The 13,813-nt window shown below is 44.3% G+C and overlaps 1 protein-coding gene across 1 annotated transcript in view; it reads left to right on the top strand.

The window, feature by feature from the left end:
• ARIH1 (ariadne RBR E3 ubiquitin protein ligase 1) overlaps positions 1-13,813 on the top strand; it is a 61,380-nt gene that overhangs the window by 27,661 nt on the left and 19,906 nt on the right. Inside the window, exons 3-5 of the mRNA XM_069867057.1 lie at positions 6,687-6,831; positions 11,273-11,365; positions 11,745-11,800. Coding sequence (XP_069723158.1) covers positions 6,687-6,831; positions 11,273-11,365; positions 11,745-11,800 — 294 coding nt within the window. The remainder of the gene's footprint in view (positions 1-6,686; positions 6,832-11,272; positions 11,366-11,744; positions 11,801-13,813) is intronic.

Genomic DNA, 13,813 nt, shown 5'->3' with positions numbered 1-13,813 from the left:
TTCAGAGATGTTTTAGGAGGGCCCTGTTGGCAGCAGGGGTGCCTTCCAGTTTGAACACTAACAGTCACACATTTCACAGGCACTGGAATAAAGCAAAGAGGAACAAGTTCCCTGTTATCTTGCAGCTGTCTTGGATTTGGGTTTAGTTGCTCTTGCATGTCGCGCTAGCATGTGTGTTCCTGATGTGTTTGTCAGTCTTGCAGAGACTAAATCATTCTTGACTGGTAAAGGGCACTGGTAAAATGCATCTGCCATGTCTTTGCATCTTTTCAGCCCTCAGTTTTCTTTAGCATCTGTATAAATAATGGTTTGAATTTTCCCTCTGCCTCTAACTTGGAGCAGAGCATTTTTTGGCTGTTTCTTGTCTTTGATTCCCTGCTCTTGCTGATAAAAGTACTTTTTGTAGTTTGTTGTTATACAGTGGGGGTCATATCCAGCTACCGGGGCAGTGCATGTGTTTTTACCCCAGTGCCAGTGTTGCTGTTGAAGACGGGAGGGAGCTGGGGAATTCACTTGTAGAAGGTTGGGAGAGAGTCAGTCTGGACCAGAAGGAGCAGCAGAGAGAGTACAGGGACTTGCTGCTGGTTATGATCTTGGCTTGTCTCGAGAGACCATGGGGAGGAGCTGGGGGCAGGAGGACAATCCTGGATTGTTTGGCCTTTCCTCAGCATTGCCTTTGCCTCGTGTTTAAGGTGTGAGCAGATAGGATGCTTTGCAGTCTGTGAAACCACGTGCAGAAGCAGTGGCTGTGGGACTGTTGAACTGATGGACAGCAGGTAACAGCCCATAGGAGCTCGGTGCCATGGGCTGAGCCCTTGTCGGTGCTCTTTTCAGTCTGATAGTAAGTAGTTTTAGAGTTTAAATATTCCTGCTATCCTGGAATAATGGATTTAGGACACCTTTAGCCCCTTTTCTGTAACACTTTCAGTTAGCGATGATGCTCAGGTATCTCTTCTTTCTGGCCTACATTTTTTTTCTGAGGTGATTATATTTTTTTAAAGCTTTCTAGTTTTTGCTTTATTTTCTTGCGTGACCTCTTAGTTCCTGTAGGAAGTATGAAAGCTTTGTGTTACAATTATAGTCACATTGAGGCTATTTAACTCTGATTGCAACTGGTAAGCATTCTGGTTTAGTTCCTTCTTTGTATGTGTGCCTGGTCATGTCTTTGTGTTTGGGTTTCTTGTGCTGATGCTTTTAGTCAGGCTCAAATTCACTCTCCTTGGCTCCCTCCATCTCGCTTTGGAATACCTCTACATACAGGTACTGAAATGTCACCCCTTTAATCAAAGGTTTTTCTCTCCCTGCTGAAAGCTGGTTTGTTAAGGCTGCCATCAGTTTGAAAAAACCTGCAGCCCAGTTTATTTCCAAGGGGGTGTCAGCCACTTCTTAGTGAGTTGATATTGTTAAGGCTTTTACAGTTACCAACCAAAACACTCCAAGTGGATGTAAATATTTACAAAGTCTACAGGTAAGCGTTCATTCTCAGTACATACTCATTAAAATATTTACCTTAATTCTATACGATTATCCCATGAGCAATCCGACACGTCACCCTTGCTGATGCAGACCTGTTGCACGCTGGTCACAATTGTGGTGTTAATTGATGTCCTCTTGCATTCAAAAACCATTAAAACATTTGCTCTCAAGTAGCTGGTGCTGCTTTCTGTTGTTTCTTGCCAAAATAGCTTCCATAAAAGCCTTTGCAGCACTCGGCTGATGCTCAGCTGTTTTTGGCCAGGAGCTGGAGAGGGGACTGAGGGAGCTGGTTTCTGATAATCAAGATTTTGATTGCTGCGGTAATAAGTGACGGCAAGGCTGGGAGGCACGTGGTCCCTTCAGTAGCCAGAATGCAAACCAGTTAGTTTGAAATAGTGAGGGAGCTGGAAATGATGCCCTGCACTAGCTACACATATCTCTTTTCACTAAAATAGAGATGGTTCTCGTTCGGACAAACATGACGTGGTCTGAGACTTGCCTGGCTTTGTGTGTGTCCAGCTTATCTTGTTGCAGCAGGGTGCTGGTGTAAATGAGCTGAAAAAAAATGGGAAGCATTTGTGGTGAGGTGGAGAGGCCTGCTCTGGTCAGGCAGAAAAAAATTAAACATGATTTTATTTTTATAAGCAGGAAAACTCTGAAAACTTACGTATTACCTGAAAGTAACGCTACCCATTCACTGTGTCTTCAGTGTCCGACGCCAAAAAAGTCTTGTCTGAAATCTCTGGCTCACTTATTCACATAGAATCATAGAATTGTAGAATCATAGAATCACCAGGTTGGAAAAGACCCACCAGATCATTGAGTCCAATGTGATAGCTTTCCTGTCAGCATTGGAAACTTGTGTAGATTATTTCTTTTCTTTTCATGAGGGCCTAGCTTTAAACAGTTGAACTGGTAGAAATTTGGCCCCTTTTACTGCTTCTAACCATTAGGAAGGTTTCATGGGAAGTGCCTGTTGTTGCCTGGGTGGGTTTAATGCTTGCTGAGATGTAACTTTTGGGTGCAATCTTTGGTGCTTGATTTCACACCAAGTCAGAGCTTGAACTCAGTTGCTTAACGGCTTGTGTTTACAGAACCTTGGCAGTGTCTGGTTTGCCTTAGCTCATCCTGAGTCAGCAGGACTGACCAGGCAGCCTTATCAAACATCGCCTGCGGAAAAACAGAGAAACCAAGTGGCTTCTTTTTTGATAAGTGTTGAGTTTGAGGTCTGAGCTTGTGAGTTGAGACTTTTCATGTTTTAAAACAGGAAAACCGCTTCATTGCATTTTTGTGGTGTTATGCGGATTTAAATTAAGTAGGTTGTTATTGTCTGTCAGCTTTGTCTTTGGGTGGTTGTGTGGCATTATTAAGAGGACAGATATGTTACAGGCATTTATTCCACTCATACAGAGGTAATAGCCCCAACTGACAAACCACCCTGTCCTGGTGAAGTGCTAATTATTTGACTGTGTCCAAAAGCAAAATTGGTGTTTTGGGAAGGATTTGTTTGGAAGATGAGAGGTGGTACTGGAGCAGGTACTCTAGTTCAACTCCTGATGTGCTGCATGTGCTTTGGAGAATAAAGATGCTAAGTACTGTGTTTTCCTCTGTTTCATCAGCTGGTTAATGCATACAGGAGGCTGGTGGGTATGGGTTGACCAGGTAACCTTAGAGATCAGTGAAGGAAGTGCCTTGGCTCATAACTTTCATCTTGGTTGCCTTCCAATTTTACCATAGTTGATAGCGTCCATCCCTTCTGAGAGGAACTCGGTGGATGAATGTACTGATGGAGAAGGGACTGACGTGCAGCTCCTGCTCTGTGTGCCTTTCCCTGGTCATTTCTTATTAAAAAAAAAAAAAAGTAGTAATTTAGCAGTTAACCAAAGGCCTGATTCAGTCCCTGGAGGTGCTGTCAGAGGTGTTTCGGCCCCTTGTAAGTGCTTATCTTGGTGGCTGCATGTCTGCCTTCCCTCCGAGCAGGGGACGGGTGCCAGGGTGGCCCTGGTGGCTTGGCTGCTAGCCCAGGTTGCCTCTTCCTCTCACACTGGGGATCAGACTTTGCTCAGCAGGTACCTGGCTGTCTGCTTTCCTTTGGGTAAATGAGTGCTTAACACGATTCAGCAGAGGCTGAGCAGGTGGAAAGCTACATATGGCAAGGCATTTTGTATGAAGACATCTCTTACTGCGAGTATAGCAACTCTGACATTCACAAATGCCCTTTCACTAAAACGAATAGCCCAAAGTGTGTGCTAGAAGCACTTTTTCAGTGAAAAGGCATTTTCTCTTTGATGCTTCCTTGGACGGAATTTGATTGTATCTAGAAGATGGTGATAAGGAGTCACCAGCAGCAGGAGGAAATGAAGAATGTGACAGCTTAAACCCAATAGTGTTATGGGCTTGGAGTTGGTAAGCAGTGTAGAAACCACAGAACTTGAAAATAATTCAGTCATGTGTCTGTTCATTTTCATCACAGTTGTTTACTCTAACTTGAAGAGAAGGAATTTTGATCAACTAAGAGATTTGGTTATAGAAGTTGGCTGTATTGAGCAAAGGGTGATGTTGGTAGGATAGACTGTAGCATTTCTCAAGTGTCAGAAGTGTTAAAATGACTGAATATCTACATAGCAAATGAAGAAGCGGATTTAAAAGGCTGTTACAGCTGCTGTGCTCCTCCCAAAGATGAAAATAGGGACTGAGCTACCAAGAAGCAGCCCTCTGGTAGGGAGAAGTTGAGGGGTGCCTTGAGGAAAATCAGAACCCCTGGAGTTGTGAAGGAAGCGGGAATTAAAGGGTTTTTCTCCCGTGTTTCACAGCAGAGATGATTGTGCTCAACCATGTGATGTAAAACATGTAGCGTGCGTCTGTTGATATGGTATGTACAGAGTTACTTTGCTCAAACGGGAGGTAGCAAAACCTAGTCCCTAATGAGTTAATTTTGGGATGGATATTGGTTAAAGAATGTCTTGGCACAAATCAGGAGCTATTTAGTTCAGAGCAGAACCCAGATGTCATACAGGAAAAAAAAAAAAAGACAGTTGGGAGGATTCTAGCAATGAAAGTGGTACAAAGTGTCAAGAGAGGTCTTGCCAAGAGGGAGATGGAAAAGGTAGACACCACTTGGAATGCATTAGAGAAATGTAGGTGAAATAGTATGAGATTGTAGTGAAATCTTAACCAGAAATGCATTTGTTTTGGTCTCCTTGGGTTTAAGAAGGATGAATAGAGATGAAAACCAGTGGTTGAGAAGGTTTGCTGGGATAAGGTAGTGGAGAAATGTCATGTGAGAAACCTATGTGCTGTGTTGGGAAAGGGTGCTACAGCTGGTGCCTGGGAATCCTTCAGTGGGAAAACATGGGAAGGAGAAAGGGAGATCTCTTAAACAGATTGTCTGTGATGTTTGAACGAGTGGGAAAAAGGTGTGGTAATAGGAATTAAGTATCATTCCTGACCCTTGGAGGAACTGGAATGGTCTTTAGGCTGGGCCCTTGGTGTGTTTGCCTAAGGAGTGGTGGAGCAGTTGGAGAGGTGTTGGACTTTACTCTGCAGTACCCACTGCAACTGTGTGTTTTCTGGGAGATCAAGTAGTCGCCTGCATTTTCTAGAGTTCATATTTTCTTGCTGCCCAGTGACAGCGTGGTTGAATCTGAGGCACTTAGATACAAAGAGTTGTGGAAACGGTCAGTGCATCCTGGCATAACAGAGAAAGCAAATGCATTAAAAGAAAACAGCATGGGCAAGGAGGAATACCTGATTTTCTCTTTAACACAGGTGAGGTGTACAAGTGGCAGTCCCAAAGAGACGAGTCAATCCTGTAAGAATTGAGTGCAGCAGAGTTTTTTTCTTAGATTTCTGTTTTCTTTCTCCTCTGCATAGCCCTGGCTGAGTGTCTTGGCTGCCTCGTTTGCTTCTTCTATGTAAGTGTAGGAAAGACCAGGTGTTTCTGAGATGAAAGCAATTCCTATGAGCCGTGGCTCGTGCACCTGCATCCTTTGCAGTCTGTTGGTGCTTTGAAAATGTTTGTATTAGTTAAGGATGCCAATCTAGACATCTTACTTGAGTTACCATTATCACTAGCCCTTACCCCAAGGAACACACGATATCAAATCTCTTATTTTCTATCTGTGTTTGGGAAACTACAGAAAGCCTGGGAAGATGATGGTTGTTCTGGATTAGTTACCCTTTGGTATTTAGAAGGAATGGGTCACTCCAGCTGAAAAGCAGTTGCTGCTGACCGTCTTATGTCTTCAGGTAGGGCAGTAGGTGTCATAACTTTTGGAGGGATTTTGTAAGAATAGAACTGCTTGGTGCAATTTGTTGAATCAGGTTCCTGCTGTGGATATACACCCTTCAAACCAGCCTGCTGTTACAGGTGTCTCCGGTATTTCCCTAAGCATTCAGCTGGCCACAGGTGTTAGTGTTAAGAGTTGTGTCAGAGCATTTGTCTTCAAAACTGTTTTTTTTTTTTTTCTTTGCAAACATCACACCCAGTTGTTTGCTCTCCTCAAACAGAGGATGTCCTACACTGATCGTGTTGTGTGTAAGAACAATTTGAAGTCTGGGAACTCCTTGTGGTGTTAATATTTGTCCATGACTCTTTCATAAATGCTGCTTGTAATGGAACTGCACTGAATTCACTTATTAAAATTTTCTAGATATAAATAGTCCTCAAGGCAAACAAAATAACTTGGTGGAGTTAAATCCGTGAGCTAACATTGAAGAGCGGTGGCAAATCCTTGTGTGCGCTACGATGCCAGAACTCACCATTGCCATTCAAATTCAGCATCTTGAAAATTAAGATCTAAAGCATGTCAACTGCATTAAGAAACATAGGAACCAGTGGTGGAATGGACCCTTTTTACCTGTAGGTTAGATCTTGGTAGGTAGTGCTCCAAGAGGGCTGCTCTGGACTTGGGGCTTTTGGGGAGTACTGCAGGATATGACCAGAGGTGTTTTGGTTCAATGTGACAGGCCTCGTCCCGCATGTGAGACGCTGAGTAAGGTCTTTCCCCAGCAGAAAGTCTTGGTTCTCTCTGTCTCTTGGTGGACAGCAGTCGTGGCTGTGTTGTGGTTTACTTGTGAAGAGTTTCTTAAAAGTAACGGGTGCGTGAGCTTCCTGAAGCGTTAAACCCAGCTTTGTACATTGAGTGCCCATGCAGACTGACTTACAAGGAAGGTGGCTAAATGTTCGTTCTCTTGTGTGTGTTACACAGGTACTTCGATGGCAACTTGGAGAAGCTCTTTGCAGAGTGTCATGTAATTAATCCAAGCAAAAAGTCTCGAACGCGCCAGATGAACACGAGGTCATCGGCCCAGGATATGCCTTGTCAGATCTGCTATCTGAACTACCCCAACTCGGTGAGTACCTGGCGGTGAGGAGGTGTCCGACTCTAACTCCCCAGCTGAGCAATCTGAAATGCACCATTCCCAGTGGAAGCCCTTACGGGACTTCTCCAATGGTGCTTTAACAAAAGCCTTTGAAATGAAACGGGGACCTTGCTTTTTTTTCATGGAATCTTCTAATCTGTAGTAGGTTAGTTTACTCAAAACGGGTTTCTGTTTCAAATGAAATCATGATCCATTCTGCAAAAGCCTTTGAGGATGCTGGGGTCAGGGGAGCAGTCTAGGAAAGTTTTTCAGAGAAAAGAAAGCAGTAGATGAAGCGATTTTTTTTACAAAGGTCAGGTACCAGTCAAGACATACAAATAAATGATAGGTAAGAGAAAAAAGTGTGGAAAGCATGGCAGGATTTATGATTTACTGAAATGGAATGGCAAGACAGGAAAGAGCTTATAAAAGTAGTAAATAATGATGCAAAATAGTCAGGCTAGAAAGTCTAGAATAAACCTGAGTGGGAGTAGCAGTAAAATAAAGTTGTGCTGCTTAGAGAACACAACTGATGTGGGTGTCTTCAGTTCTTCATTATGTTTGTGCAATACTTTTTTAATTGGAAAAGATTAGAGTAGAAGTGCTTGCTGGGGCTCCAAATTCGTGTTGGGATTTGTGGTAAGATTGGCAATGGTGCTGCTGGTGGTTTTGTAGCTGTTCACAAATATTGAACTTCCTGATCCACTGATCAGAGGTCCAGGCTTCCACTGTGCTTTTGTACAGGCGAGAAATTTGCTGTGACTGTCCATGAGCAAGATGGGAGGTCCTGGGAGGAAAGGAGATTAGTGGGAGAGCTCAAACACGAGTCCCTCGGTGGCTTTGCCAAAAGGCAGGGTGCTGACATACTTACAATTCCTGATGGAGCTGTCCTGACCCTCCAAAACATGGTAACGTCTGCCTGAACTTTGAAGAGCAGAGCATCCCCTGCGTAAGGCGTCCCCCCTTGCTCTGGGTGTGGTTTATGAGCTTGCCTTTCAGCAGCTATGAGAACTATTATCAGCTTTGGGGTTTATGAGTAGCCTTGGATTAAATACCCTTGCTGCTGTAGCCTGACTGAAAGCAGTTCCCATGCTCTGGAGCAGGCATAGCAGAGCAAGGCCCAGTTTCAGGCAGCTGAAATTCTCAGTGTTAAGATCACTGTTGCTTTTGAGCTACTAACCCCAAGACTTTTGTGCACCTCCTTTTAAGCTTACTGCGTAGTTCTTTTTTAGTGAATTGCTGCTGAGGAGAATATTTGCTTGCTCTTTGCACAGAGGTGTTTTGAGAAAGAGGCAAGTGTGAGATATCTGTCTCACCCTCTGTGTTATGCTAAGCTCCTTCTGTTTAATCCCAGAAGCCTTTGTGTTGAGCATGGAAATAATTTTATCTTCAGAAAAGGTCCTCTTGGAAACTTCAAATTTAGATTTCATGTTCCTAGCAGCTTGTTCTCCTCCTTGTTAAGGCAGCTGCTGTGCTAGGTGTGAGCAGCCTCTCCTCTGGCGGGGGTATGTGTGCGCTCTGGGAAGCAGCTTTGTGGCTGCTGAGAGGGACTGTGCAAAGCACACGAGTGCATCTTGGGTTCGTAGTTAACTAGCGCATCAAAACCAGTAGTGGCCCAGTTCCTAGCAGAGCACTTTCTTAGCTAGAGCCGTGAGATGTTGCAGGTGAACAAGTGATGTCTCCAAGTTGCTCGTGTTCGTTGAGTCAGGAAGCAACACAGGGAGTCTCTTTGTCTCTTGACTGTACCCAAAGCCGGAGCATAGAGGAAAATTCGTCTTTGTTACTTCTGTAGAAGGCTGTAGTAGTGCCTTTGTGTCTTAGGTGACTGTAATCTCTCTGGTTTGAAGCTGTTTTGATGCATGTGAATTATAAATTTCAGGATAAGTTATGTTCATACCAAACCTGAAGTCTCAGCTTTTAAATCCTCTTGCAATGGTCAATTTTTTGTTTGTTTTGTTTTTCTCCCCTGGATAAAGCTGTACTTTTTCTGGGAGCCTCTCTCAGCCCACGGAAAGCTGGGAGATGGAGCAGCACCTGTTAGGAAATTTTACAACACACAGATATAACCGGAATATAAGAGTCTTAAATGTTGACCCTCTCCTGGGGTCATTGTAGGTGGTATTTGTCTGCCTTTTAAAGCACAGAAAAGGGAAATACGAAGTCTTTATAGTATCTTCAGTCATCTGCAAAGAGCTGTAATGTGAGCTTTTGGGAAGCACCTGCAAAACCAGAGTTGATCTGGTTGATGCTACCAGAAGAGCAGGGACAAGTGTTGGATGGCTGCATGCCATTGGAATGAGAAATGGGTGATGAGTGCAGATAGGACAGTAGAGCTGTCTCTCGTGATAACAAGCTGGTTCAGAAGTTACTCACTTCATGGTTTTATGTGGGCCTTTTTGCTTGCTCCCTTGTCATCTGCTGTCAGCTTAAGCCAAAAACAATTGGGAACTCCCTCAAAGTAAAGAAACAAGCTGAAAGATGCTTTGAATTCTTTGCCGCCTGGGAGGAAGCGTGGGGGCTGCCTTTTATGTTGGCATTTGACAAATCTTGTCACTGCCTGGAGTAACCAAAACTGGTCAGAAATGAAGATATGTGCTTACCTGTGTTCTGTGGTGGCTCCCTGTGTGTGTGAGTCCTTGGGTTTGTTAAGGGGGTCATCCTTGAGCCCCTGCTTTAGGGACGTGATTCTAGGAAAAGTCAGTGCCATCTTCAGGCCGTGCGCTGTTGGCTTCCCGAAAGTTACAGATGTTGGGGCTTTTTTGTGTTATCCGTTCATCTCCAGGGGACATCCCTTGGCCACAGCACCATCCGTGGAGCACCAGATACCTTGTAATGGTTCAAACATTGGAAAGGTTTTTTGAGCCACAGTACTGACAGGACAAACCATTCTGATTGTTTTTTTTGTTCCAAAGCAAAGATTTGGGTCAGTATCTCTGTTTTTCCTTGGAACGAAGTCCAGTGCTCAATTCCCTTCTGGCTGCCTGGTTGGGTCAGGTTTAACTGTCTCGCTGCTGGTGGTGGTAAGTGCTCTGCAGCAGGGCTGTGGGAACGGCAAGCTGAGCAGAGCTACTGGCTGCAGCATCGCAACACGTTTCTAAGTGTCAGGTTCAAACCTGTGTCCTCGCTGATGGCCCGAGTGCCAGACGAGTGGGAATCACAAAATGGGAAGGACGTGCCAACAGCACCTTCCCTGTGCAACCCAAGTGCTGTGGCATCGGAGACGAGCATGACCCAGCTAATAGGCCAGTGGCCCTTGAGCAGGCTGGGCGATGCGGTGGTGGTAATGGTCAGTCTCTAATGGTCAAGAAAGCATTTTTAGTAGAACGTTGTCTTTTTAAAATGGGCTCTCTCTCCATTTCTTAGTTAACAACATCCTGCTGCTGTTCTGGTCTGTTCTGCTGCAGATAACCTGGTTTCTTTCATTTGTGGATTTTCATACAAGTTGATGGTATTTCAGGGTGGAGCTCTTGTTTTACCCTATCCTTTGAAAAGCGAAGCCGTCAAACAGTAACCTGCACAGTGGTGTGAGTGCACTGTTTTAAATACAGCTTGTCCTTGCCCCGGCTCTGAGTATAAACTAAAGTGACTTTAAGATGACCGAAGAGAAGTAACTTCATTTCAGTCTATCCTCAGCAGGGTTTCCTTCTCCACCCCTTGTGTAACCGTTCAAGCTCAGATGGTATCTTGACGTGCTCGCTGTAGATGATGCATACGCAGATGAAGCTGTCCTTGTTGCTGTCTGCAACAGCTATTCATTATTGAATTTTATTTAGCAATTTACACCTGCCAATTAGAATCTTTAGGTCCTCATCTGATGAGCATCTGGGTTTCAGAAGGAAGTTTACCAAGTAAGTTGGCAAACTTTATGCATACGCATTAAAAGCGTAAGTACACGCAGTTCTCTTCGTTTCTGTTGTTTAGTGCTCACAGACTGCTCACTGATTGCTGTTCGCTGTACACGAGGGAGCTAAATTAGTGCCTGTGCATATTCTGGGACTTCTGGGCAGCGCCCACATGTGGTAGCAGCCAAGTGGAAAAAAATAGGAGGAAAGAAGATTCTGTATCGTCTTATAACTGTGGCTGTTTGGTGGCGCATTTATTTTACTGATCTGCAAGAGTGAAACAGAGGAGCTGTGCTGCGCTCTGTATGTGCTCCTAGAACAGAGATCCATGTAAATGGGAAGGCAGGATGGAAACGTCAGCCACACCTTTCCTTGCTGCAAGGGTTGAGGATTAAAGTCTGGCTTTGAAAGTGTGACTAAAGCTGCGTTGGCAATGTTCTGTAGTGGTGGTGATGCAAAATAAATAGTAGTGTCTCAGGTTTGGTGTGGGGGATGAGGTTGATAAACTGCACAACACCAAGAAAGGCGAAATGATTGAGTAAATCCACGTGATTAAATGATGCCATGTCTTGTGTTCTTTGTCGTTGCAGTACTTTACTGGCCTAGAGTGTGGACACAAGTTCTGTATGCAGTGCTGGAGTGAATATTTAACTACCAAAATAATGGAGGAAGGCATGGGACAGGTAAACTGTCAGCTCACCTACCTTGTGACTCGCCTCTGGAAATTCCATGTTTGAGAGCATGGGCAAGGAAAGGGGAAGAGTTCTTGCCCACTAAAGTTTAAAAAACCCAAAAGGACAACTAAGAAAAGCCAAGCCCCAAAGCTTTGGGAGCTGCAGTCTTTGCCACGGGTGAAGCTGATGGGAGCTACATGGAGTGAATGTGAGCGTCTGCTCTGGGTGGGAGGAATCGTGCTGTGCACAGTGGCACATCTGGGACGTGATGATAGAGCCAATGTACTATTTTTGCAGTGGATTGCAGTGAAGTCTATTGCCTTGCAGTTCTTTGTGATGCAAAAATAGGATAAACACTGCTCCTTTTATGACCTTTTTGTTTTTTCAGACCATTTCATGCCCTGCTCACGGCTGTGATATCTTAGTCGATGACAATACAGTTATGTAAGTATGATGAGTTGCTACCTCTTGGCTTTCCTCTCATTTTCAATGTTGTGCTATTCACATCTACTCACTTATGAAAAAACTGCACAGAGGCTTTAAGGCAGCAGAGAGGTTGGTCTTGAGCTGTTTATTTTGATTCCAATATGCCTCTTAACTTCCTGTTCGAGTCTGAAGAACCCATGCTGCAGTGCTCGGAGGAAAGACTCCTTGACCATTTGGCCATTGTGACAGTGGAATAAACACCAGGCAGTCCTTCCAAACCCTGTTTAACTGCTTTGTGTGTTTTGTTTCTTTTGACTTGGGTAGGAATTTAGGACTTCCTCCCTAGGTTGACCCACTGGTTCACCAAGTCCCGTAGCTATAGTTAATATGTGAGTAAGAGGAAAGAAGTCCTGTGAGGGGTGTGGTTTATGCCCTCTGATAGACAGCAGCTGGCCCTCAAACATAAGATTTGCTGAAGCTGGTATGTCAGCCTGTGTCTCTGTGCTTATTAAGTTGTCCAACTGTAGGATGACTGCTCATACACGGTGCAGCAGTGAATCCCTTGAGCTTCCTTCTGTTTCGTATTGGGCAATGTTGTTGCATGAGTAACATCCTTCATAATTCTGAACCTTAATTAAGTTCATTTTAATTCTTTTATGCTAAAAAGCATCTAAATAGAAATTTCTTCTGTTACCTTATTCCTTCCTTCCTGATGTGACTCACTCATTGATATTAATTTGTTGGGGTTTTTTATCAGTTGCTTTCAGACTTGTGATTTCCCGTGTCCCTCTGTTAGTCATGAAGTGTAGGCTGGGTAGAAGTGGAAGTAGCTGAAACGTTGTCGTGCCCTGTTAAGGAGTGGCTTGTAGAGTTCAGTGGGTGGAAACTCGACTGAAGTTGGCATAACGTCTCAAGTGACTCAATTTAATTTTTTGTTTACTGGAGTCTGAACTCAACTTGGGGTGTTGTGCACTCTTGTCAGGGAGTGTTTTCTTGATTGCTGTAGCTCGAGTAAGTTGTTCAAACAGTGCTTGTAAGGTTGTGTAGCTGCGGTCAGTGGAGGCAGGAGCAAAGAAGGAACAGAAGAGGAGAGTAGTGCTATATCTTCTGTTGCTGTTGCTTGATCTGTGTGGCAGGTGTGACTGTCCTTATGGTTCACTTCTTGGCTTTGGAGTACAGAAAACTGAAGCTGGGGTGGATCTCTGCAGTCTTCAACTGGCAGCGTGTGCTGTGGGATTCCCCCACACCTAGAAATGCCAGAGATCTGGGGCCTGCAACAGTAAAATGGCATCTAGGTGGTAAAGCAAACAAGTTCTCTTTGTCTTAAAACTGTAAATGTTTCATGGAGGTAAGCCCCTACCTTCCCCTCATCCTGTGGGGGACACCTGGAGTGCCTGGGGAAGAGAGGTGCATTTTTTGCAGCAGCCTAATATTTTCCTTTAAACGCAAAGATGGACATCTGCAGAATTCTTAGGAAGTGGCACAAATCAAAATATTAATTATTCCAACTGGAATTTGCACCCCCTCCCATATCGTTACTTATTTTCTTCTTAGGCCTTTTCCTTCTCACGAAGTCTCCAGCTCTAGTTCCCAAGCTATAAGAACCCGAGATTAATGTGCAGCGTAGAGACATCAGTTTCTGTACCCATTAGGAGATCAGAGGACACAGGCCAAGCCATCCATTTGCTCCCTTCTCAGTACTTGCCCTGGACATGACAGTGCGTCTCCAAGTTGAATTATCTCTGTATGAGTCCAGACTCAGCAATTCAGATTATTTTCCTGGATTTTGACAGTATTTAATCAGGTTGTTGTCAGTTTTCCTCATTCTTGTTGGGCTTAAGTAGGAAGATTGAAGAGAGGGTCCCTTTCAGCCCTTTCAAGACCTTCAACCTGGCTGGAGATAATCTGTTTGTATCCCTCGTTCACCCTTGCTAATGCTGCTGGTAATTGCTTTAACCTACATGCAAAGTTGTTGATTTCATTAATAAGCAAGGCAGGCTGCCTTGATTTACGGGTGTGTGTAACGGCCGC

This window comes from Phaenicophaeus curvirostris, chromosome 12 (genome assembly GCF_032191515.1).
Source record: "Phaenicophaeus curvirostris isolate KB17595 chromosome 12, BPBGC_Pcur_1.0, whole genome shotgun sequence".
NCBI lineage: Eukaryota > Metazoa > Chordata > Aves > Cuculiformes > Cuculidae > Phaenicophaeus > Phaenicophaeus curvirostris.
Note: the sequence above shows the minus strand (reverse complement) of the source record. Positions and strands in the feature narration are given on the sequence as shown.